The sequence below is a fragment of the Salvelinus fontinalis genome, chromosome 10 (genome assembly GCF_029448725.1).
Source record: "Salvelinus fontinalis isolate EN_2023a chromosome 10, ASM2944872v1, whole genome shotgun sequence".
NCBI classification, from domain to species: domain Eukaryota; kingdom Metazoa; phylum Chordata; class Actinopteri; order Salmoniformes; family Salmonidae; genus Salvelinus; species Salvelinus fontinalis.
The window spans coordinates 37729281-37754334 of NC_074674.1; the positions used below are offsets into that span (position 1 = coordinate 37729281).

General features: G+C 41.6%; 2 protein-coding genes across 7 annotated transcripts in view; one reads left to right on the top strand and one right to left on the bottom strand.

Moving 5' to 3' along the window:
* Positions 1 to 14781, top strand: part of LOC129864123 (astrotactin-2-like) — a 485619-nt gene extending 470838 nt beyond the window's left edge. For all 5 annotated transcript variants that reach the window (XM_055936743.1, XM_055936745.1, XM_055936746.1 and 2 more), the window contains 3 exons: positions 6500 to 6600; positions 7557 to 7740; positions 13453 to 14781. In XM_055936743.1, the coding sequence (XP_055792718.1) occupies positions 6500 to 6600; positions 7557 to 7740; positions 13453 to 13690 (523 nt within the window). In that variant the 3' untranslated portion in view covers positions 13691 to 14781. The remainder of the gene's footprint in view (positions 1 to 6499; positions 6601 to 7556; positions 7741 to 13452) is intronic.
* Positions 14782 to 15662: 881 nt separating this feature from the next.
* pappaa (pregnancy-associated plasma protein A, pappalysin 1a) overlaps positions 15663 to 25054 on the bottom strand; it is a 126536-nt gene continuing 117144 nt past the window's right edge. For both annotated transcript variants that reach the window (XM_055936742.1, XM_055936741.1), the window contains exons 22-23: positions 23335 to 23435; positions 15663 to 19802 (exon numbers count right to left, since the gene is read on the bottom strand). In XM_055936742.1, coding sequence (XP_055792717.1) covers positions 19688 to 19802; positions 23335 to 23435 — 216 coding nt within the window. In that variant the 3' untranslated portion in view covers positions 15663 to 19687. The remainder of the gene's footprint in view (positions 19803 to 23334; positions 23436 to 25054) is intronic.

Below are 25054 nucleotides of genomic sequence, written 5' to 3' on the forward strand. Positions count from 1 at the left end.
AATGACATTATGAAGGGCAGCTCTGAACAGTTGAAACTGGATTTTAAAGAGCTGATTGACTCTCTGCTAGAAACTAATAAAATACCAATAATATCTGGCGTTGTGCCCTCTGAATCGTGTCACTGCTCTTTAGCAGGATTCGTTCTCTTCACAACTGGCTACGTGATTATTTCAGTTCAATGGGTGTAACTTTTGTTGACAAATTCGATACCTTTTGGAAACAGAACACGTTTTATAAGTAGGATGGTATCCACCTAAATCATTTGTGTTCCTGGATCCTTTCACAGCATTATAAAGCTGCATTGAGACAATGACTTATCAATGACCCGAGCCCAGCTCAGTTAATCCCTACCATTGTGACGCTGATGCACTGAGTTTGAAGGTAGGCCTTGAAATACATCCACAGGTACACCTCCAATTGACTCAAATGATATCAATTAGCCTATCAGAAGCTTCTAAGCCATGACATAATTTTCTGGAAATTTCTAAGCTGTTTAAAGGCACAGTCAACTTAGTGCATGTAAACTTCTGACCCACTGGAATTGTGATACAGTGAATTATAAGTGAAATAATATGTCTGTAAATAATTGTTGGAAAATTACTTGTGTCATGCACAAAGGAGATGTCCTAACCGACTTGCCAAAACTATTGTTCACAAGACATTTGTGGTGTGGTTGAAAATGAGTTTTAATGACTCCAACCTAAGTGTATGTAAACTTCCGACTTCAACTGTAGCCCACGTTAACATACAGTGTAAACTCCATCAAGACTGTTGGAAAAGCATTTCAGGTGAAGCTGGTTGAGAGAATGCCAAGAGTGTGCAAAGCTGTCATCAAGGCGAGGGGTGGCTACTTTGAAGAATCTAAGATATAGTTAGATTTGTTTAACACTTTTTTGGTTACTACATGATTCCATATGTGTTTTTTCATAGTTTTAAAGTATTTATTATTATTCCACAATGTAGAAAATAGTACAAATAAAGAAAAACCCTTGAATGTCTAGGTGTGTCCAAACTTTTGGCTGGCACTGTGTATTTTCTGGATGATTTCAATATTGACTGGCTTTCATCAAGCTGCCCACTCAAGAAAAAGCTTCAAACTGTAACCAGTGCCTGCAACCTGGTTCAGATTATCAGTCAACCTACCAGGGTAGTTGCAAACAGCATAGGAATGAAATCAGCAACAAGTTTTGATCACATCTTTACTTATGCTGCAGAAATTTGCTTTAAAGCAGTATCCAAATCCATCGGATGCAGTGATCATAGTGTAGTAGCCATATCTAGGAAAACCAAAGTTTAAAAGGCTAGGCCTAATATAGTGTATATGATGTTATACAATACGTTTTTTTGTGATTCCTATGTTGATGATGTAAAGAATATTTGTTGGTCCGTGATGTGTAATGAGGAGCAACCAGACGATGCACTTGACACATTTATGAAATTGCTTATTCCAGTTAGTAATAAGCATGCACCCATTATGAAAATTGGATTGATGAGAAATTGAAAAAGTGTATGGTTGAGAGGGATGAGGCAAAAGGAATGGCAAATAAGTCTGGCTTCACAACCGATTGGCAAACGTATTGCAAATTGAGAAATCATGTGACTAAACGGAATAAAAAGATGAGGAAACTACACTATGAAACAAAGACAAATGACAAAAAGAATGATAGTAAATAGCTTTGGAGCGCCTTAAATGACATTTTGGGGAAAAATACTTACTCAGCTCCATCGTTCGTCTCCCCATTTGAATCAGATGGCTCATTCATCATGAAACCGACTGATATTGCCAATTACTTGAATAATTTTTTTAATTGGCAAGATTAGCAAACTTAGGCATGACATGCCATCAGCAAGCGCTGACACTACACATCCAAGTATATCTGACCAAATTATGAAAGACAAGCATTGTAATTTTGAATTCCTTCTGTTTTTTATTTTTTTTATTTTTTGTACCATCATCTTTGAAATACAAGAGAAAGGCCATATTGTATTATTCCAGCCCAGGTGGAATTTAGATTTTGGCCACCAGGTGGCAGCAGTCTACGTGCAACGTTTTTGACTGATCCAATGAACCATTGCATTTCTGTTCAAAATGTTGTGTCAAGACTGCCCAAATGTGCCTAATTTGTTTATTAATAATTTTTCATGTTCAAAACTGTGCATTCTCCTCAAACAATAGCATGGTATTATTTCACTGTAATAGCAACTGTAAATTGGACAGTGCAATTAGATTAGCAAGAATTTAAGCTTTCTGCCAATATCAGATATGTTTATGTCCTGGGAAGTGTTCTTGTTACTTACAACCTCATGCTAATCGCATTAGCCTACATTAGCTCAACCGCCCCGCAGGGGACCCACCGATCCTGAAGAAGCAGCACTATAAAGTAGGCAGGTCCTACAGGCCCTAGTTTTGTCGTACATGGACTACAGTTCAGTCGTGTGGTCAGGTGCCACAAAAATGGACTTAGAAAAATTGCAATTGGCTCAGAACAGGGCAGCACGGCTGGCACTTGGATGTACACAGAGAGCTAACATTAATAATATGCATGTTAATCTCTCGTGGCTCAAAGTGGAGGAGAGATTGGCTTCATCACTACTTGTATTTATGATAGGTATTTACATGCTAAGTGCACCTATGCATACCCCACAAGACATGCCACCAGAGGTCTCTTCACAGTCCCTAAGTCCAGAACAGACTATGGGAGGCGCACTGTACTACATAGAGCCATGACTACATGGAACTCTATTCCACATCAAGTAATTGATGCAAGCAGTAAAATTTGAAGGTAGAGGGTAGAGCATCGCTTTATTATGGACAGACTTCTCCCCATTTTAGCTACTGTATCAATATGGTTTGACCATGACAGTTTACAATCCAGGGTTACTCCAAACAGTTTAGTCACCTCAACTTGCTCAATTTCCACATTATTTATTACAAGATTTATTAAGGTTTAGGGTTTAGTTAATGACTTATCCCAAATACAATGCTTTTAGTTTTAGAAATATTTAGGAGTAAATTATTCCTTGCCACTAACTGCAGCTCTTTGTTAAGTGTTGCAGTCATTTCAGTTGCTGTAGTAGCTGATGTGTATAGTGTTGAGTCATCCACATACATAGACACACTGGCTTTACTCAAAGCCAATGGCATGTTATTAGTAAAGATTGAAAAAAGTAAGGGGCCTAAACAGCTGCCCTGGGGAATTCCTGATTCTACCTGGATTATGTTGGAAAGGCTTCCATTAAAAAACAGATAAAAATACACCTTATGGAACAGCGGGGACTGTGAAGCCACACAAATATAGGCACAGACACACACGTACACATGGATTTTGTATTGTAGATAAGTAGGGGCCTGAGGGCACACAGCGTGTTGTGAATGTATTGTAATGTTTTTAAAATAGTATAACTGCCTTAATTCTGCTGGACCCCAGGAAGATGGGGATCCATAATAAATACAAAATAGATGGTGTGAGAGATGGATGGATGGAGAGAGTAAGAGAGAGAGAGAGGGATTGTGTGGAGGGTTGGGTGTATGTTGCCAGTATGTTACCCTCTGTTTTGAAATGCTCGTGGCAAGCCAGACCACGGAGCTCTCTTTGTTCTCCTAGGCGATCCTTATCGATGCCAGTGGTGAAGCCTGCCACCACAGACTCCCAGTCTATCCACTCACACTCCACTCAGCTGCACTGTGGGTAACAGGCCCAGTCATCCAGACCCAGCTAGCGCATCTGATCGGACATCTTCGATCTTGGATGGGAGTCTCATCAACAGGCTTTGTATGCCTGACAGTAGTGTTAACAACACTGCGGGGAAGAAAGCAGCCAAAATACCTTTTGTGGTCATCTTTGGGGAAATAGCACAAAGGCTAGAGAAAGTTTCTGTTGTAGTCTCCTTTCACTATAATAATGAGAGCTTTTGTCCCACTGTTGGTCTTTGAGAGGCTTAATTTTTTTTTACATAATAGCACTGTGATTAGCCTGCCGAGCAAAGTACCTGTCTTCGATGCCAACCACTTAAACAACCAAAAACAGCAACGCGCTGGCAAGCTACGTCCGGGGTCCTAAACTAAACTTTACAAATTGCATGATAAATACACCCTGCCCCCCCCCCCCCCTTCCCCCCTCCATTCACTGGCCAGTGACGTGACCACATAATTTAAACAATGTGATTGTTATATGCGGTGTTGTTTTGCTGGGCAGAGGTTCTGCAGCGAACTTCGGACGGACTCTGGCCCCTCGTCTTCTGTGAGGTTCTTGGGAATACCAATATACCACACATCTCTCTAGATGAATAACAAGTTTGGACAAACTATGCAAACAATGTCTTAACAGGCTGTATTACAAACAAAACTATCAGTTGGTGGTATTAAAACACAGGCTCTTCAAACAAAAGGCAGACTTACAGAAAGCAAGACATTAAAATGGGGCTCTGCCAGTGAAATAGCATTGTGAAACAGTTGAAGAAAAATGCATGATAGGCTACATGACCAAGAGTATGTGGACACCTGCTTGTCGAACATCTCATTCCAAAATCATGGGTATTAATATGGAGTTGGTCCCCCCTTTGCTGCTATAACAGCCTCCACTCTTCTGGGAAGGTTTTCTACTAGATGTTGGAACATTGCTGCGAGGACTTGCTTCCATTCAGCCACAAGAACATTAGTGCGGTCGGGCACTGATGTTGGGCAATTAGGCCTGGCTCGCATTCGGCGTTCCAATTCTTCCCTAAGGTGTTCGATGGGGTTGAGGTCAGAACTCTGTGCAGGCCAGTCAAGTTCTTCCACATCGATATCGACAAATCATTTCTGTATGGACCTCGCTTTGTGCACCGGGGCATTGTCATGCTGAAACAGGAAAGGGCCTTCCACAAAGTGTTGCCACAAATTTGGAAGCACAGAATCATCAGCTGCACCATTAAGATTTCCCTTCACTGGAACTAAGGGGCCTAGCCCGAACCATGAAAAACAACCCCAGACCATTATTCCTCCTCCACCAAACTTTACAGTTTGCACTATGCATTCGGGCAAGTAGTGTTCTCATGTCATCCGCCAAAGCCAGATTCGTCCGTCGAACTGCCAGATGGTGAAGCGTGATTCATCACTCCAGCGAATGTGTTTCCATCACTCCAGCCGACACTTGGCATTATGCATGGTGATCTTGGGCTTGTGTGCGGCTGCTCGGTCATGGAAACCCATTTCATGAAGCTCCCGATGAACAGTTCTTGTGCTGACATTGCTTCTAGAGGCAGTTAGAGTTGTGAGTGTTAGTGAGTGTTGCAACCGAGGACAGATGATTTTTACTCACTTCGCGCTACAGCACTCGGTGGTCCCATTCTGTGTAATGTGTGGCCTACCACTTCGCAGCTGAGCCGTTGTTGCTCCTAGATGTTTCCGCTTCACAATAACAGCACTTACAGTTGACCAAGGCAGCTCTAGCAGGGCAGAAATTTGACGAACTGACTTTTTGGAAAGGTGGCATCCTATGACGGTACCATGTTGAAAGTCACTGAGTTCTTCAGTAAGGCCATTCTAAGGAGATTGCATAGCTGTGTGTTCGATTTTATACACCTGTCAGCAATGGGTGTGGCTGTAATAGCCAAATCCACTAATTTGAAGGGGTGTCCACATACTTTTGTATATATAGTGTATTTGTTGTTTTGGATGATGAACAATATTAATTTACATGTATGTATTTTTAATTTGGGATTGTTCAATCAGCTCTGGCTGGACATCCCAGCATCCTCACATGCACATATCCATGTATGCACGTTGGTAGTTCATGTCTCATAAACAGCCATCATGTCTCTAAAAGCTACTTATATGAGACAGACTGGACTACCTACAGTATAGCGCTTCGCAGGAGACCATCTCTCTAATGATCTAGCAGCACCCCATGTCATCAGGGAACAACATGGCTGTCTTTCCCCCACACTACAGTGTACTGTACTAGCCACTGCCACCGGGAGGCCCTATGGAACTCTAGGTACTCTGAGGCCTTAATATGTGAGCAGGAACTTCGTCTTCAGAGGAAGTGGGAGTTCCATTTAAGGGAGTTATTAGGTGTAATGGCCGTTGCTGCCAACCGCCTGGTCTGTCCTCTGCTGTAGCTTCACGTACCAGGCAGGGCCACTGACTGACGTAATCGTTCATCTGGAATCCTCACCCACTCCTGAGTCCTGGGTCCTGACCCGGCTCTGAGTTGTGGCTTTTTTCAAAAGAGAGTTCAGTGGCTATCAACATTGGCTTATAGAAATGCTGTGCAAAGTGTAGGAGCCGGGTACACTGGGTAAACTCTGTACATCTAGCTTTGAAATGAAGGTTGGGATGGGATGGCTGAAGCAACATATTTTTTTTCCGGTGTCAAAAGAGGCCTGTTTCTTTCCCTGATACGGTAAGGGTACATATGAATGTGGTTTAAAAATTGTTGTTAATTGTTGTAGACAGATTTAAGATGTAAGCTGTAATATTATTTATGTTCTTTGTTAATTCTCTCTCTCTCTCAGATTCACTCTATATGCTGTGGACAGTCGAGGGAGACATTCAGAGTCTAGCTTCGTCTCAGTGCGGACTTCTTGTCCCATGGTAGACGATAGCAGAGCAGAAGGTACTCCTTCTCACACTCCCCTTTCACACTTAATTTTCCCTTCCTATATTCTGTCCATCCCAAAACCTTTCCATTCATCCTTTACACATTGTCCTTTCCCCTTCTCTCTAACCTCCCCATTTAGCCCCTCGCCATCCATCCCTATCTCTCTCCAATAGTCAATATCACTTTTTAAAATCTTTTTACATTTATTTAAATGTAAATTTTATTTAACTTGGCAAGTTAGTTAAGAAGATTTTTCTTTTTTTACAATGACGACCTACCCTGACCAAACCCGGACGACGCTGGGCCAATTGAGCACCATCCTATGGGAGCCCCCGTTGTTGGCATACATTTCATTTTTTTTGCACCAAGGTTTTCACCAGCACCTAGGATTTACTTGTGATGGTGATCTTGCCCACCTTAATATGAGATCCTTATCACAAGTTCACTTGTGTCTTTTATTTTTTATATATATATATATATATATTATTATTTTTTATCCCCTTTTCTCCCCAATTTTCGTGGTATCCAATCGCTAGTAATTACTATCTTGTGTCATCGCTACAACTCCCGTACGGGCTCGGGAGAGACGAATGTCGAAAGCCATGCGTCCTCCAAAGCACAACCCAACCAAGCCGCACTTCTTCTTAACACAGCGCCCCTCCAACCCGGAAGCCAGCCGCACCAATGTGTCGGAGGAAACACCGTGCACCTGGCCCCCTTGGTTAGCGCGCACTGCGCCCGGCCCGCCACAGGAGTCGCTGGAGCGCGATGAGACAAGGGTATCCCTACCGGCCAAACCCTCCCTAACCCGGACGACGCTAGCCCAATTGTGCGTCGCCCCACGGACCTCCCGGTCGCGGCCGGCTGCGACAGAGCCTGGGCGCGAACCCAGAGACTCTGGTGGTACTTGTGTCTTTTAAATGAGTGTCTTCTAAATGTCTTCTCCCCTCTTCCACCTCCTCCTGTGTCAGAGATAGCAGACAAGGTGTATAACCTGTACAACGGCTACACCAGCGGCAAGGAGCAGCAGACGGCCTACAACACTCTGATGGAGATTCCCCCTCCGCTGCTTTACAGGGTGCAACACCACTACAACTCCCACTACGAGAAGTTTGGAGACTTCGTCTGGCGGAGCGAAGATGAGCTGGGACCCAGGTGAGGCTCGGAAAGGCTTGGAGGCTTGGACACGTCTCAGGTGTCACTGTGATTCTGGTGTCCCCACAACATCTGGTGTCACTGTTTGCTTGGCATCAGTGTCACTTCAAATGTCATCTTCCACTGTCTGTGTGGGAAGTATCTGAGAAAATGTTGTTTTCTGTGTCCAAAGGTTCCTTATTGTGGATCAGGTAAAATATTTAATTAGTAACAGATACTCACATTGGCTGGTCTGTTACTGGTCTAAGTTGAACTATTTGAGCTAGCAGAACTTCATTGGTTATGATCATGAAGTAAAAAGGCAATAATCACAACATTCTCAAGAAGGTCTTAGGGTTCTTGGCAGCCTTTGCCAAAAACATCATTATCTTTTTCCCCGTCATCTTCAGTTTTGTGAAATGTTGAATCTTTCCATTCCAGTGGATTTCAGAATGGCCGCCTTCCAACCCTGTAACATGAGGTTGTTTTTACAGAAGTCTCATATATCCAGTCAATAAGTTGAATATCTGTTGCTGGAGCTCCATTGTTTCTTCATCCATCTTCAAAAAGGTGGATCACACCTGTAGACACACACACACACACACACACACACACACACACGTGCAAACCACATGCACACACAAACACCTTGGTCAGCAGTATTTTTGAACAGCAAAATATTGGTTTAGGCTTTCACTGCAAATCCTGGCCCATAAAACCAATCATGAACAGGTTTGTTCCATTGGAGTACCAAAGAATCCACACGGCACAGGCATATATTTTCATTTTAATTTACTCAAGTTCATCAGATGTTTTTATTTCCTCTCATTTACCTTTTTATCAGATTGGGGACCCAATTGGTGACTGGACTAAAGTGATAAATCTACAAATTACAGCCTTGCTATTACAAGGGAGCCTAGGGCGTAGCAAATGGTCTTGGGTACATGGAATGGGACTGGTCCGGTGTTGGCATTTCACGAGTGTTGCGGTTAATAGGGACTGCACTGTTTGTGTATAGTGTGGAATACTCATTCATAAAACCAACTTCTCTGGTTACTTGTAAAGGCATGAAGCCCCCAGTAAACTCAGGAATGATTTCATAACCACGTCAGAAAAGCATTGCTCCGTTTCCCCGGGCTAGGACTAGACTCTTTACCCACACAGAGCTGGAGGATTAGACTGAACACAAGGGCTCCTTTCAATCCAACCTGCACTGTGGTATTTGCGGGTTTGTTTTCTACAAGTGTTTTCAAAGAGTTTGCAGTGGTCTCCTGGAGCCAATGAGAAGCTGTTTGTTCCTGTGAATGATTACCCAATCAACCAATTGAGAAGCCTGTATTTCTCGTGATTAGCCAGTCAACTGATTGCTTACTGTTTAGTTTGGAGTCAACCCTCAGGGTCCCTAACTTCAATAAAAGCTTAAACTTTTCAATCATGTGATTAATGAGCATACAAATGCTTAGTTGACCTGAAAAGACCAGGGAAAATATATAGTATGAGGGCTGATTCCAAGGCATTTGGATGACTGACAATGGAATGTTATTTACTCCCTGAAATTGGCAGGGCAGGGCTTGTTGGGTTATGTACACATGACATTCACTTCTGACATTCACATCAATCAGATTTCACATAAATCCTTTTAAGATTATACAGTGATTGATGTGAGATTTGCGTAAGATTTATGAGATGCGTTTACGACTTGATGTGTGTCCTCAGAATGGACAGTGTAATGTATTTGCTATCTGTTGTTTATGGGGGTTAAATGGGGTTCAATACACATTGGGCTGGTAGTGTCTGGCTCGCTCTCTATTTTAGATGATAGCACTCAAGACCAGGCGTTATCTACTGGGACTGCCTGGGGATCTAGGGTATCACCAAACTAATGGCATTCATGTCATACCAGGCATGTGTGTGCACGCAAGCACACACATACCCAGACTTCCACTCGCTGCAGTTATCCATTATGGTGGTCTTCCAGCCTTACCTTATCACTGTTCACTGGCAGGGCTAAAATAGAGATGAGGGTTATCAAACTGGACAGTTTTATCTCCATCGCTTCATTCAAATACTCAATCATGGACACTCTTACTGACACTTGTGGCTGCTTTGTGTGATGTATTGTTGTCTCTACCTTCTTGACCTTTGTTCTGTTGACTGTGCCCAATAATGTTTGTACCATGTTTTGTGCTGCTACCATGTTGTGTTGCTACCATGTTTTTGTTATGTTGTGTTGCTACCATGGTGTTTACATTTACATTTACATTTAAGTCATTTAGCAGACGCTCTTATCCAGAGCGACTTACAAATTGGAAAGTTCATACATATTCATCCTGGTCCCCCCGTGGGAATTGAACCCACAACCCTGGCGTTGCAAGCGCCATGCTCTACCAACTGAGCCACACGGGACCTGGTGTGTTGTAATGTGTTTCTAACCTTGCTATTTTGTTGTCTTAGGTCTCTCTTTATGTAGTGTTGTGTTGTCTCTCTTGTCGTGATGTGTGTTTTGTTCTATATTTATATTGCATTTATTTTAATCCCAGGCCGCAGTCCCCGCAGGAGGCTTTTTGCCTTTTGGTAGGCCGTCATTGTGAATAAGAATTTGTTCTTAACTGACTTGCCTAGTTAAATAAAGGTTAAATAAAAATAAAAATAAATATAGACAGATGTAGAGAATGCATGTGTCGTAGTCATCTTGAGTGGTTGGCACTTTGAACTGAAGGGTACTACAGACACGTACAAATGGTATATCCTTTTCTCTCTACCAATTTAATGTCCTGGTACAGCATTTTTTCAATATAACATAAAATGCTAAAATAACTTTTGAATGTACAAATCCATAAACACTTTTATGTACAGTATGTGGTCTGTGTATGTGTTGATTTGTTTGATAACTAGTGTCAGTAACAGTTATTTAACTCTTACATAACGAAGGCGTAGATGTCCCCAATGACTTTTGAAGATTAGGGTATTTGGGTTTTCCTGTCTTTGCATGCCTTCTGTAAGCAGAAGCCGATTTGTGCAATCAGTCTTTTTTAAGTGTTTATTTGGGGAAGTGAATTGGTAAGGTCAGCTTTGACTATGAGGTTACATACTTGTTTCGAATTACATACCCTATGCCAAACACCGCTCTTACGCCAAGCCAAACACTACATTTGACAGTCAACGAACACTAACTAAACTTTCAAGTCCATTTCCTCCTCGTTCTCATAAAGATTTCCTGCTGAACCCTGCCTAGGTCTGCCCCCCGAAACAGACCACCCCGGACAAAGCAGTTTTATGTGAATAGACACAGGGGACATTAGCATGATATGGAGATGGAGAAACTTAGACTACCGGCCGGAAAAAAGAACATATTTGGACAGACACCAGGTTAGAACCCCAGCAGGTCAATAGTTTTGCGATGATGGCAACATTAGGTTTAAAGTTTCAGGCCCTGTGTTTTGTTTTGTCCACACCCATTGCCTGGAAGCGCTCTCCGGCAGCCATAAATAATATCATACATTTGAAAAAAGTTTGTCTTAAAGGAAGATTATGTTTTTTCTTTCTTCTGTGATTTGGAAATTGAAGGTGGCGTTTGCGGGCACCGAGGGGGAGAGTAGGGGGTATGTTGTACTCCTGAAGAAGGCGTTTGGATGACTGACAGTGTAGGGTTATTTACTGCCTGAAATTGGCAGGGCAGGGCCTTGTTGGGTTAATATACGAGCTGGCTCTATCGGTGGTGCCTTTTTAAAAGGTAACAGTATGGCCAACTGAAATGTGACCACTCAGCATTTACTCACTATGTCAGGAAATCTGGGAGACCGACGGAGCTACACTGAGACTACACTGAGACCCAGCCACCGACCGCTAGCATTGTCACAGCACCACCGCACATATTTCTTGCTCTCGCCATACTGTGCATGTACTGTACAGTGTGTTTATATCGATGCATTATTTTAAATTGTGCTCAATGTTATTGTGTCTTTATGTAGGTTGTTTTTCTTATTTGGTTTCCATGCAGATGTATGATCTTAATTTGAGCCAGTTTGCTACAGCAGGAAAATAATCCTGCAGCAAGGGGAAATGTAAATTATTATGTGTATTATAATTAATGGACATTTTTCTGGATGTTGATACATTTTTCGTAAGGGAAAATCAAGTATGACAATTTCAAAGTAGAAATTACAAACTTCAGAAGCCTTTATAAACCTCAAATACACTGCAAGTTTTACATTTCCTGCATTGCAGGATAGTTCTCCTGTAACAGGGTGATCAAATTAAGACCCTACATCTGTATGTATTCATATTCAGTCATTTCTGCTGTAGCAACAGTTTCGCACAAGTCTTGAGGGTTTTATTCTCTTGGAAAGGTGCTACTGGCTTACGTTACTTTGTTTTATTTATTGGATGAACAAATGGGGTTTTATTCACAATTGTATGATCATCTTTCACCATCCTGATAAGATAAATGAATACAGCTGGAAGAAAACAGAAAGGGCTGCCTCTCTGGTACTGTAGCTTTAGGACTTTGTGAGTTATGATCTCCAATATGAACCTCTCTTGATGAATATGTAGGCATTCTTAACCACCAGTCCTCAATTCACCCTCTTGCACGAGGCCCACTTTCTCATATGTTTGATGTTATGTTGTTGTAGGCAGTGGAATTTGAAGAGAGAAAGAAGGAAAAATGGTTGCCCTTTTTCTAACAAGCAAGTGAAAAGGTTGTCTGTGCTCCTAGCTTAACCAAAGACTGATGCTGATGCTTAACAGACACCCACTTCTCCAAACAAATGGAATATGCCTCCTCCTCCTCAAAGCTATCTATTTTTGGTATTTGTATCTGTTCATATCAACCTAACAACACGTCACACAGAAGAGCTTAATCTTAACTGCTGAGAATGAAGTATGTGAGAATGTCAAGTACTGTAAGGGAATGAATCCAAGTGTGTGTGTTCATTTGCGCTGCCTGTGTGTGTGTGCGTGCATGCTTACAGCAGTTTGTCTGCCTGTCCTGTCTACCTTGAGCTGGCCTCTAACATACCCTCCTCTCGCCAGGAACATGAGCAGGCTGCCAACACAGACTAGAGACAGACCTCCTCTCTACTCTAGTCTGGAATTCAATCAAACCTGCTCTGCAACTACCCCACACTGCAGATACACATGAATGAACCTGTTTGTTTTCTAGACTGCTGTTGAAGACTTATTTGAGAAAATAAAAGTTACAAGTTAATGTGCAGGTATAGTAGTTTGCCAAGTTCCTGCAGTGGTGGCGGTGATGATGATGAGGAGGAGGATGATGATGATGATGATGATGATGTTGGTAGTGGTGGTGATGATGGGGGCACGGGGTGTGGCATAATTATATACACTACGATACAATACGTGACTTATTGGTCCATTTGCACAGATATTCTTTAATTATTGCTGCTGCAGTACCCAACCTGACAAAAAACACACACACATCACAGGCTGCCATAGCAGTGCCACTGGAGCAAATATGGCCTTGTTTAAGGGCAAAACGGCAGTCGATAGTATATAGGATGTTGAAGCCTCCAGTTGCGGCTCACTCCCTGTAAATTTCCCCCCAACCAGCTCAGGGATTCGAAACGGCAATCCTCTGGTTACCCTGTTATTACCGAGCTGTAAAGTATGAATTGCTACCGGTATTTATATCACCATGAAGAAAAAAAATGATGACAAAAAAGAATGTTTTTTAATACTAATGATGACTGTTATGCGTCCCCCCCCCCCTAGAAAAGCCCACCTGATCCTGCGCAGGGTGGAGAGGATCAGCCGGTACTGCCGTGCCCTGCTCCACAGCGCCTACATCCAGAGCCGCACCGACACCATGGCCTACATGTTCTGTCGCAGCGAGGAGGTTCAGCCCCCTAGCAGTGTGTGGCATGGCTCCCTGCAAGAGACACGCACTGCCTGCATGGAGAAACTGATCTCAGTACAGCGCAACACATACGGCAATGCCAAGCTCCGATGAGACAGGCCGCGAGACGACACCACAGTAGCCTCCTCCTCCTTGCTTCTGGTCTCTCCACTGACTGGTGTTTTTCCAAACCAGGAGAGCCCTGAAACCTCAACCCCACTGGACATTGTTAGAATAATTACTGTCAAACGCCCTCAAAAATCCTTTTCGAAATTTGAAAAAAGTGCTAAGAACAGCTTGAAGAGGAAAGACGTTTTGGATGGACATGCCAGTGACTACTGACCACTACTATCAATGAGGAGGAGCGGTGTGAGCATGTAAATTATCATTCAACCCAAAGCAAATTGGTTGGAAAAAAATACTGAATGTAATATTGCAGTTTGTCATGGTGCTTCGGCTCTGGAAGCTTACCAGGGAAACAAACAAACAAACGAAAAACAACTCCCTGTATGTCTCTCCTCTTGGCTGGAGCGATGGGAAGGAGACCGTTAAGAGTGGTATTATCATTTCAATTTTATTTTGATCATTTGTAATACTTGAGCATATCACCACTTTAACAACGCTTTATAGTCTTTTTACAGCAGACAACATAGTGTTTATAATGAAGACTACAGAGAAATCCTTCGAGCCGGATTGTGATGTTATCAGCTGTATTGTACGTTGTGTGAATAACGCTTGGCAGTTAGGAAAGTCCTTAACTAGCCATGTTTCATTTTTTGTTTATTTGTTGTTGTTTATCTCCTCACAAGTTGACAGACGTGGAGAGCTCCAAAACCGCAGGGAAAATACATATTTAAAAATAGTCCTTTATTGTGGTCATCTGGTAAAGAAAAGAGAAGAAAAGAGAAAAGCAAACATTTTTAGAGGAAAATCTTTTAAAGAATTTCAAGAGTTTATGCTAAATGTATGGATCTTTTAGGATCCCTTCCTTCAAGGAAACTTTTACTTGACTTTCCATCGCTCAAGAGCCATGGACATAAATCTCCAACTCATTGTTTTTTAATTGATTTGCATTTCATGTTATATCAATTGTGATAGTCAATTATTATATTGTAAATATAAAGTTGTACATAACATATGTATTATTATGTGGCTTTGATTGTCTTTTTTCGAAAGAATGCGAAATATTAAATACTATACCACAAGCATCAGCATTATTTTCCACAAGAAGGAGACATGACCTCTTTTTAACCAATTGATTCACATCTGCGATATATGCTACACTACAGTCCCTGGGCTGGAGAGAAAGTGAAAGATTATAATGAACCCAAAACACATGCATTCTCCCATGGAATTATTCAAATACAACAGCTGCAAATGTGAACTTGTATGTAACGTCCCTCAGGATTAACTGTGAATACTTTCCTACAACAGCTAGCCCTTCACTCTGCTTACGGTAGGTAAGTAACAACATGCACTGGAGGTTTTCTACCGTCAATAGTGACCCATTATACTAGTGGACCTCGTATTTACATTCATTTCCAAGGGGTAAAATCTCTCTTTCTCTCGCCCTCTGTGTGTGTTTGTGCTGGGAAACGTTCTATTTTTCCATCTCCATGCCACAAACTATTCCTTTACACTCAGGTCCAGTCTCTTTCCACTCATGCAACATTAACTGTGCTTTAAGAATCAGTAGCCTGATGTTCATTCTCGCAAATTAGGCCATTAATGTCACTGGGGTGCCAAGAACAGCACTCAGGTTGACATGTCAAGGAATGAAGGCCCTACATTTGGATTCATACTCTTTTCATTACTACTGTTTTGATAGTAGCTCTTGACATTTTCATATCCATAAAATCAAATTGAGGATGTCCAGGTGCGTAACACTTCAATGCACGTTTAGGTAAACATCAGGGGTCCATACAATACAAGGTTTGTAGTATTATCTCTAGGAAATTGGCTATGTATAGTCATTTATAATATTAAACAAGGTTATCGTGAGCCTAGTATCGGAAAATGTCAGGTTATATGTAGAAATTGATATTTCTTTTCAAATGTATTGGAAACTCATAAAGGACAAATGGACAACACTTAACCAGTGTTTTATTTCTACACAATACATGACAGGGAAATTAACATGATAGTCATCGTGAATGAGGAATCATTCTCATGAAAATATAGTACGCATCATCAGACACCTGCTTGCCATGTACCAGAGCACCGGAAATATAATACCAACTGTGAAAAAACAAAGAATACGAGGAACTATCGTCTGATACACAGAAGTCTGATCTGTTGTATGTTCCTGAAAAAGTGCATGCTGTGTATGGACCTAACAGAATGGATTGGAGAGGGGTACTGATGGATACCTTTACAGTGTTGGCGAGAGTCAGTTCTAAATCCATTGAAAAGTGGGAAAGAGTAAGCAAATACCTGTGGTATTGAGGAAGGATAGGTGAGGTGTTGTTTGGTTGGTGCCATTCAGTCCATGAGGGTGAGTTCAAGGGGAATGGTGTTCACTGTTATACAACGGATGGGTATAATAATGGATGCTGATTGGTTAAAACCGCATTCCAGCCGTTGTCTATTCCACAAGTTACCACCGGCTAAAGCTATGACGTTGAAATGCCTATTTACTCTGTTCCATCTCACTGCACAATCCACTGTCTCATCAGCCCAGCCAGGCAATTTAAAAACTTGATCTCCACCACAAAAAGCATCTTGATATTATCTCCCATTTCTTTTAGACCAACATTTGGTTTTTAACAGCGGAGATTTGTATAAACCTTGCTGTCTGTCTCTCCGACATTTGCAACATTGTTTCAATATTGGAATTCGATCTCCAGTTGTCCCATAGTAATTAACGTGTCGGGACGAGACAGACAGGCAGACAGCTCTTCTCAGGCAGTGGAAATCATGAATCAGCTTGTATAATTTGTATATATAAATATTAAAGGAATGTCAATAGAAAACAGGTAAAACGAAATGATATGCAGCTAGTTTGCAGTCTTTCCAGCTTCAGTTTGAAGTGATTGTTAGTTGTGTTGTTGGCTAGCGCCTCAAACAACAGTGTCCTGACAAGAGAGCACATTTTCGATGCCAGGCGAAATCGTGCATCGTTATGGATCTATCCAAATAAATGTCAATAGAAAACAGCTTAAAAACACGCAAATGCAGCTACTTCGCTGTTATTCTGGCTGCACTGTTTGACGTGACTGTAATTTAGCCGTAGTTGGTTAGCTAGCAAGCAAGGGATATGAATGTTGCCAGCCAGTATGGCAATGGAAAATTTAGAACGAACGAATGGGTCACGTCCACAGATACAGAACAAAAAGACTTAATGACTGGATCGTGCCTCTGGCAACCGAACCAATCTAACGAATGACCAGCCGAATTGGATAGTAACCTGAGATTTGTGTCGGGACTATATCTCGTGGAATGATGAAACAGTATGAATAAATTCATCAAAATAAAGTTTTTTTATGAAAATATGTCAATCATTATTTGAATATGTTGGTAACCTGCTGTATAAAAGTGATAATGCCGGTGTTAGGAGGATATATTGGTACAACACCATGCCAATATATCCTCCAAACACTGGCTTCTCTGGCATTATCATTTAATTAAAATCCTCCAAGTCTGATAAGAAGAATGTGTTGTAACATTATATTCTCTTCAAATGAATGCTTTCCTCTAGTTTTGTTTGTTTTCTCTCCCAAAAAAAGAAGGAACATTTTGGTCATTTATTTTCAACTGACTGCTCCGAGACCCAGAAACTGACCACATGACGCTTTATTCATCTTGACAACAAATAAATTACGTTTGATTTTGTATATGACTGTTTTAAGACAATTGACAACAGTGTTTGTATAAAGCCTGTGTTGTGCATTATGGTATTGTATTAGTTTGTACTTTCAGGTGGTACTTCGATGGTAGACAATGCACAATGAATTTGTCTTATATTGCCTCTGGTAAAAATCCAAGAGCTACCCCAAACAGATAATACATGGTTTTGCAAATACAATCATCATATAATATAATTATTTACATCTTAAAATATATATGCTGAACAATTGTGTACGAAACATTGCAATAATACCACTAAATATCCACATAATATTTATATACTAGATTTTATACTTTCCACTTAGAAAAGGACCATTAATTTTTCATTTCTGTGCATGGGAATAAGAAATAAACACAAGTGGACCATTCTTTAATCAGGAGCCTGTGAGAGGTACTTGAGTAAAGTTTACTGCTTTTAGCAAAGCTAGCTAACACCACAGAATTTCAACTGTTTACTCATGCCTGGTATGTAGCTAGTTTGTGATTGTGAAAATCCCCTCCCATGCACAATAATGAACTAAAATAAGTTACGTCTACTGTATGTAAAGCGGTGGTGTAAAGTACTTAAGTAAAAATACTTTAACGTACTACTTACGTCATTTTTTGAGTATCCTTACTTTACTATTAATATTTTTGACAACTTTTACTTCACTACATTCCTAAAGAAAATCATGTACTTTTTACTACATATATTTTCCCTGACACCCTAAAGTACCTGTAACATTTTGAATGCTTAGCAGGACAGGAAAATTGTCAAATTAACGCACTTATCAACAGAACGTCCCAGGTCATCCCTACGGCTTCTGATCTGACTCTCTAAACACAAATGCTTAATTTGTAAATATGTCTGAGTGTTGGAGTGTGCTCCTGGCTATCTGTAAATAAAAAAATAAAAAATGGTTTGTCCTTTTTGCTTCATATAAGGAATAGTAAATTATTTATACTTTTACTTTTGATACTTAAGTATATCTAAAACCAAATACTTTTAGACTTTTACTCAAGTAGTATTTTACAGGGTGAATTTCACTTTTACTCGAGTCATTTTCTATTAAGGTATCTTTACATTTACTCAAGTATCACAATTGGGTACTTTTTCCACCACTAATGTAAAGACATTGAAACGGACTCTCCGCCATGCATTTCAAATGTTGATTTATTTTACTCCTCTGGTCTGACAGTGAAGGACAGGGCAGTTCCTCAACCTGCTGCACTAGGGCTCATATGTTAGGTAGTATTCCAATTATCCCTCCTCCCTGCTCGTCCATGCGGCCCACCTCACCTCCAAGGCATTCCCTATCCGACCTGACCGCTATGCCAGCCTGCCGTTTCTTCTTCCTGACAGTGACGGATGGCCCGGAGTGTCAGGAGGGGAGTGCTGCAGTGAACAGCCGCCACCTCCAAGAGAAAGTTAGACTCATCAGTCCTGGCCCAGGGGCAGCTCTGTGTGTACACAGTTTTTACACCTGGACAAATACTCAGGCCCGCCAGGAAAAGCAGCCCACCTCCACCCATCCCACCCCTTCCCCTCCTCTACCCCCTTTATCATCAACCCACCTGGAGCACCCCCGGCTGCCTGAATACTCCTCAGAGTTCATTAAGTATGGATCTACCTACTTCAACATGATATAGGTTCTCTCGGTTTACTATTGAAGAGTTATCGAATAAAGCAAAATGTGGAAAATGACAGAACATTCTGGATTTGCAATATAGAAAGAAAGAAAAATTATACTTGTGCACTGCATAAACATGTGGTGAATCCTCATTCGGCGGGAGTAGTGTCTATCTACCCCAGTGACCAATGAGACAGCGACCTTGACCAGCGCTTTGTGACAACGACATTGTGACAGAAATAAAATGACAATAAAGGAAGAGAAAAAAACGTTTTTAACTCACAACCAATATGTCTGTTTATAAGAGCAATGTAAAAAATAATTTACATGAACATTAAATATAACTTAAAAAAGTATAACACTCTCAATAAATAGTTCTACTATTTACACCATTGCTAAGAGACGCAAAAATCACTAAATACCAACATATAGAAGCAGCAAACATTACAGGCATGAGGTACAGCAAAGGTATCCTGTGGTGGCTTACAGTAGAGAGGTGATATTCTCGTATACAAAACATCACATCTGAAACGTCATTTCATAACATCCTGGCTTTATGGCTTTGGAACAGTACCTTGCCCAGTACAGAGAACACATCAGAAGACTAAAGCCAGACCATACATCATGGGCTGTGTACATGTTGACACAGAAGCAGTCACATTCTGTAAAGACTGTCATATCCCTTTCTCGGAGAGTCACTGTTTCTGGTCTCCGGACTTTGTAATGACATTGATGAGGATGACGACACAAGACAGTGTCGAAGACAGGAGCTGTAGATAAGTGAGAGAAAGGGGGGGGGGGGGGGGGGTGAAAGAGATGACAGATCTATAATGTTTGTCCAGTGTGAGGGAAGGGAGGGTCCAATGGCAAGATAACCCTTGGGTTAGTCTATGGATGGCTTTTTAGAAATCCTGTGGGAGTGTTGGCAGATGATGATAATCCATAGTATGGTTGTTGGCTTTGTGTAGTGCTGTTTAGTCTCTCCTTACTAGTAATATCTCTAATGAAAGCAGCAGTATTTGGAGTATTATTTCATACCATTTGATTATATCAACATAACACAGTTCATTTTACCAGGGATATATATTGTATAAAGTGTTAAATGCACAATTGTCGAAGCTGATGTAGGCTATATAACAATGAATGTAGTCTCCACAGTTCCTTCACTCAGGTTTTTAAAGTCTTTAAATTCTGCATCTTTCTAGAGTCCCTTTTTTTGGGGTAGTTTCTTCATTTAGTTATCCGTTCTCCATGGTTCCATGGTTTCCATGCCACAATTTGCATCAAATGCATAAGATGGTGCATTACACAAACCATGGAGAAAAAATTTAAAGTTTGTCTCCTATCCAGGAAGAACACAAAATACATTAATGCTTTCATATCATGTATAATATTTCAAAACGTGTACATCTGACTTTTTTATATTTGAACCTACATTAAAAAAAAATGGCGCAAGTCCCAGGTTATATAGCCTTGATACAATAATATCGTAATCATATGATAATGGATACGAGTGGGAATACAACGATGCTAATCACAGGAAAGCTAATAGTAATAGCATAGGAGTGTCAAATGACAAAAACATCATACACTTTTTCAAATCACCTTTCTGACAATAGCAGCTTCTAAACGTTTTGACATATATTTTTTTTCTTAAAAGGCAACCTAAAAGTGCAGTAACTGAGGTAAATAATACAAATACTGATGAAATATTACGACATTTTGTAAAAATGAAACTGAAAAATGAAAAAATAAAAATGAAAATTTAACAGGAGAACAATTGTAAAGTTGTTGGGTTTTTTTCACCTCTACGGGCGTAAAAAGCTGTTTTACACTGAAAATGTCATATTTACATTGTACATTTGACGTTGAAATGTCTCCCTACTTTACTGTGTGACGTGGTATTGTCCTACTATCTCTCTACTCAGTCTGTATCTATGATGACCAGTGATTGGTCAGAACTGAAAGGTGTATGGGAATATTCTGGAATGCCTTATAGCAGCCTATGTTGAGGAGTCAAAGGGACCATCCCATTGGTCCATACCGGATGAGAGAGCTTAGGGCTCTATTCAAGGGCTCTAAGCGTTACAGATTGTGCGCTATAAAAATGTAAAGGTTGTTTCCGATTCAGTCGAAATATGCAGCGTTTTTCAGTGAATGCAGTCTCCGCTAACGCGAGAACAAATGCCTTTAAATTTCAATCAAGCTGTGACGCTGAACTTCCGAGACATGGACTGAAAATAGTCCTAAGGCTGCGTTTAGACAGGCAGCCCAATTCTGATATTTTCTTCATTAATTGGTCTTTTTCAGAGCTGATGTGAAAAGACCTGATGTGATCGGTCAATTAATGAAAAAAAGATCAGAATTGGGCTGCCTGTGTGAACGCAGCCTAAGAGGAATACACAGGGTTGTATACATTTATGACCAGATAGCCCAGCGATGGCTGAAACATGGAGCAGCAGCCTGTGGACCTTATGCCAAGCAGTCTTTATGACAATATGCTGATGAGGAGGACTCAGTTATACAGGTGTGTGTGTGTGTGTGTCTGTATTTGCACATTTCGTTTATGGGCTATGAAAGGTGAGCCTATTGAAGTAAAGGTTGTTCTGTGATTAATGGGGGGATAGGTACAACAGTCACACTACTAGTGCCAGGGATGGCACCTCCAGCACTAATGCAGGTAAGAAAAGGCTAAGCTGGGCTACTAAACACATGCAGTCTGTCAAGCCATTGGGCTCAAGAGAAGCCAAGACAACAGTGTTTTAGGCATAAACTGTACTACTACTACTGCTGTTCTAAATGCTACTTGTTGACAACGAATACATCCAGATGTCTATACTAAAATGAGGAAAGCCTCCATGTTGTTTGTATGTGTATGTACTGTTGAAGGCTATGCGATGCCGCTGGAACCCGTTTGAGGATGTAGTTGTGAATGAACATTGACTACATTCACCAGGTTCTAACTGTGTTTTCAGTGTCAATCACATTCTTGAAGTCGTTTTAAATTCAGTAATAAGTATTGCATTTTTGTATTGAGTCAACATTGCTTTTGGTGAGACATTTCTGATATATTCTCTGATAGACAAATAACCTATGAAGTCTTAGGCCTATTGGACCTTATAAACCAAAAGAAATAGAAATGGAAATGTGAGGTGTTATGTTTTCTGAGGTTAGACATCAACATTATGGGGACTATTGCAACTGTATTTTTTCTCTACTAACCAGTGCAATGTTGTAGGAGTGTTTATTCTAGGTTTGAGTTGAGTGTACTGTACAAGCAGATACAAGTGTCCACTAATGCATGGTGTTAGGAGGTAAGCATTAAGGCAGACGGGGCTGGCTCCGTCCAACCTCACTGGGTAGTAATAGTATGCAGTTGGTCATATGGCAAAGTAGCAGCAAAAGTAGTAGCAGCAGGAGCAGCCATACTAACAGTTATTTTGCATTGCAATATGTCTTCATTGCATGTTATGTCACTTCCTGTAATATGTTAGACTTCTCTGGTTTGAATCTCTTTATCTATATGGCCAACTATATCCCCACCAACTCCTTATCTTTCCTATTTCACATCTGTGTAAGAGCAGAGCTTCTAAGCCTGTGATATATGAAGAAAAAGAAAATGCATTTCCATCAAGAGAAAGCAGAGGGCACAAACTGTCAGCCTGATCCCTGTGCTGTGATATCTCCAGGAATGGCACTCTCACCAGCTCTGGAGCAATACAATATGAGGGCACGTCAAGTGCGTTCATACTATCTGTTATTTTGGCAATAGTCCTTCTGTCTGTCATTCAGTGCCACCATTGATGATTCCATATGATATGGATAACGTATTCCACTTTCTTTTGGCTGATAGAGAATCATAAGAGATTGTACGGTATTAAATGGACACGGAAGCTGGCACCAAACTAAGCAAAAGGCATGCTATCCAGTCTGGGTTTGTTTTGGGGTCATTTTTTATATATATCGTTCATACCAAAAAATTATTGTATTTGTGTTTTCTTTTTTTCTCTTGTTGTAGATGTTTTGGTGGTTGGTGACTTTGCAGATTCTTTCCTTTCTTTAAGAAATGGGTTTTCCCTTATATCTAGTCTGGTCTGTTCATCTTTCCCAATGTGGAGAAGTCGGCGGCAGGTGTCTGTTAGGGGGGTGCAGTATGGGTGGAGAGCTACTCCTGTAAAGCAGCATGTGGAGGAGGTTAGGGGGAGGAAGGGGACGGCGGGTCGCCTTCGGTCCCAGTCCAGGTGTGGGTGGTTTTGGGGTGAGGGTTTGGGGGTCAGGTGGGGGGCAAGGAGGGAGTGTTACCCCAGGGAGTGGACATGCTCATCTTTCCTGTTCTCTGCAGCTTTGGGGTCTCGGCAGGCACAGTCTTCCCGTATGTCACAGGACATGGGGAACGGGATCACCTGGCAGGGACACACAGAGACACATACAATATTAAATCTATAAACAAAAACAAAAACAATGAAATCTCTATGAATATTGCGTGGGTGTTATAGGATTTGTACATATGTAGTGTTAATGATGTCTATAGTATTATTATACTAGTATAATAGTGGGTAGTAGTCTGTATTACATTTATCCAGGGTTCCAACCCTTTTAGGAGGACTGTGGCACTGTAGGAGTGCTGATACATTCCTAAAGAGCCATTAACAACAGTGGTAATAGTGTCAGATGCCTCAGCGTCAACTCCACTAGCGGGAAACGCTGCTTGACAAACACGAGCCAACTGCTGCCAGCCAATCCCGTCGCGGTATGTGGTGGAGTACTACGAGTGTTGTGAAGTGTCAATCCTCCATGAAGTGATGAGTGCCCAGAAACACATTCAAAATAGACCCGGCCTACCATAGGCCTCTGCCAGTGTGTAGAGTTTGACGTCACAGGCGCACATCGGCGGTGCGTCAGCGGCACCAGCTGCTGCTGTGTTGCCTCTCCAAGGGCCTGCTTCAGCTGTTTGGGTACACACAATGCATCCCCAGTCGCTCGAAACTAGGAACACATGTGTCTCCAGCCAGCGCCTGGCGGATTTAGACCAGAGTACCTCTGCATTCTGCCCCCCCCACCCGGCTTATCAGAAGGATGTGGGTGTGCTGCTTGTGTCTTGTTTTCCTATTAGGGTTCTAAGTGGTGGCTTTGACAGAAGGGCCAGAGCAGTGACGGTAGAGAAACATTGGCTATCGCAACAAATAAAGCAGCAACGGGGTAACAAATAAACTGAGTCATTAAGAAAGACTAGGCCTATTAGCTAGCACAATCAGGAAGGCTGTTGGCTGGCATGGGATGACTTCAGACTTCAGCAGTCAGTGTCTCATCCTCCTATTATCTGAAAATGGAATTGTTTGTTGTTACGGCAACATACTGTACAACTAAACCTTGACTACGGTAATAACATCAAATTCACTAAGTCATGGGCAAACACAAGTAGCTTGTTTATTGGCTGGTAAGAAGGACATGCAGTACAGAACAGTACAGCAAAGAACAGCAAAGGGGATTGGGGGATTGGACAGAGGATCCCTCGAGAGTCAAGACTTTCCCCTTTGGCCTCCAATGTCATGGTAACCCTGGGTGGTATATACAGTACAGTAGAGAACTTACATCCAGGGAAGCCCACCAATAGCCTGTCTGGGACTCAAGGCCTTCAGGGGCATGGGGTTTGTAGAGTAAACATTGGGGCACTGGGGCTGAAAGAGGGAGAGTGCACCAGTGGCTGAGGCACGATGACGCAGGTCCGTCTTTGAAATGGAGTATTAAACCAAGTTGTTTGTGAGAGGGATTTCCTAATGGGTGAGGGTTGGGCGGCCAACACCAGGCTCTTCTGAGAAAACGGGCCCTCCATGTGATGACTTTACAAGCACAGGCCGGACACACTTCAGAAACAGCTGTCAATCGCATGAACAGGGTTTACTCTGTGCCTCTTTAGATCCAGGCATGAGGCAAAAAACACACCGCTCCAATTCCTCCTCCTCCTCCCTTTTCTCTCTCACGTTCCTTCATACCCTCTTCTGCTGTCTGCTTCACACTTTCT